Genomic DNA, 1,060 nt, shown 5'->3' on the forward strand with positions numbered 1-1,060 from the left:
TACATCTTTTCTGCTCCCACAAATTTCTACTTGGGATGGGACTGGCATTACCGCTACCTCGATCTCACTTTTGGACGACCCCTGGGCGCCGACTTCGAATAATGAGTTTATTATTTCCATGAAAATAAATTGTAAGTTTACTTTTCCCACAAAAATAAAAACCCTCATTCCTTCTGAGATTTGTCCAAATTCAATTTTATTCCGAGGCTGGGGTCCATATAGTCATGTAACTATAAATGGACGCAGCCGATTGACGTGAACCCTTTGCGTTTTCTTTTTATTACCATATCTGATGGTATAGTTCACTTCGGAATTTTTCTCGACCACTTCGTAAGGTCCAATCCATGGTTGAGATAATTTCTTCGATCGTCCCCGTCGCAAAACATCATTTTTCAGCAGTACTTTGTCTCCAATGCAGAATTCCACTTCGTCAGCATCTTTGTTATACTGAATTTTCGATTTTTCTTTGCCTGCGTCGAGTTTCTCCTTCGCTTCCTGGTGTGCTGCTCGTAATCTTTCCCGAAGCTCTTGTGCAAAATCATCATAGCAGTATGTCAAACGTGGGGGTTGTTTGACGGCTGTCGGTAATTCAGCACGTCTACCAAACATCAGCTCAAACGGCGTCATTTTAGTCACCGTATGAGGAGTTGTATTATATGCGAACATTGCATACGGCAGCCATGTGTCCCAATCTGTCTGATCATCCACAATGAAACTTCTCAAATATTCAGCTAGAGTGCGATGAGATCTCTCGACAATCCCGTTTGTCGAAGGATGATACGCTGTAGTCTGAATTTTCTTTATTCTCAGTAATTTGCACACATTTTTAAAAATTTCCCCAACAACGTTTGGGCCTTTGTCGGTAAGCAGTTTTCGTGGTGTGCCATACTCACACACAATTTTCTCTACAAAAGCACGACCAATTGTATTGGCTTCTTGGTCTGGAATTGGAATTGCCCTTATTCACAGCTTCCGTGACCGGTAATGGACCAACAATGTCCATTGCACATTTTTCGAAGGCCTCCTCTGGGCTCTCTCCAATAACCATTGGCACCTTTGT

At 42.4% G+C, this 1,060-nt stretch overlaps 1 protein-coding gene across 1 annotated transcript; it reads right to left on the minus strand.

Annotated features, from left to right (window-relative positions):
• Positions 1–284: 284 nt before the first annotated feature.
• LOC107047270 lies at positions 285–627 on the minus strand (the record flags this gene model as incomplete). Its single annotated transcript, XM_015270024.1, has 1 exon — positions 285–627. A coding segment is annotated over exon 1 (343 nt), but the record flags the coding sequence as incomplete, so codon positions are not given.
• Between the last annotated feature and the right edge of the window lie 433 nt (positions 628–1,060).

The sequence above is a fragment of the Diachasma alloeum genome, unplaced genomic scaffold, assembly GCF_001412515.2.
Source record: "Diachasma alloeum isolate Michigan unplaced genomic scaffold, Dall2.0 Dall_scaffold_36615, whole genome shotgun sequence".
Classification (NCBI taxonomy): domain Eukaryota; kingdom Metazoa; phylum Arthropoda; class Insecta; order Hymenoptera; family Braconidae; genus Diachasma; species Diachasma alloeum.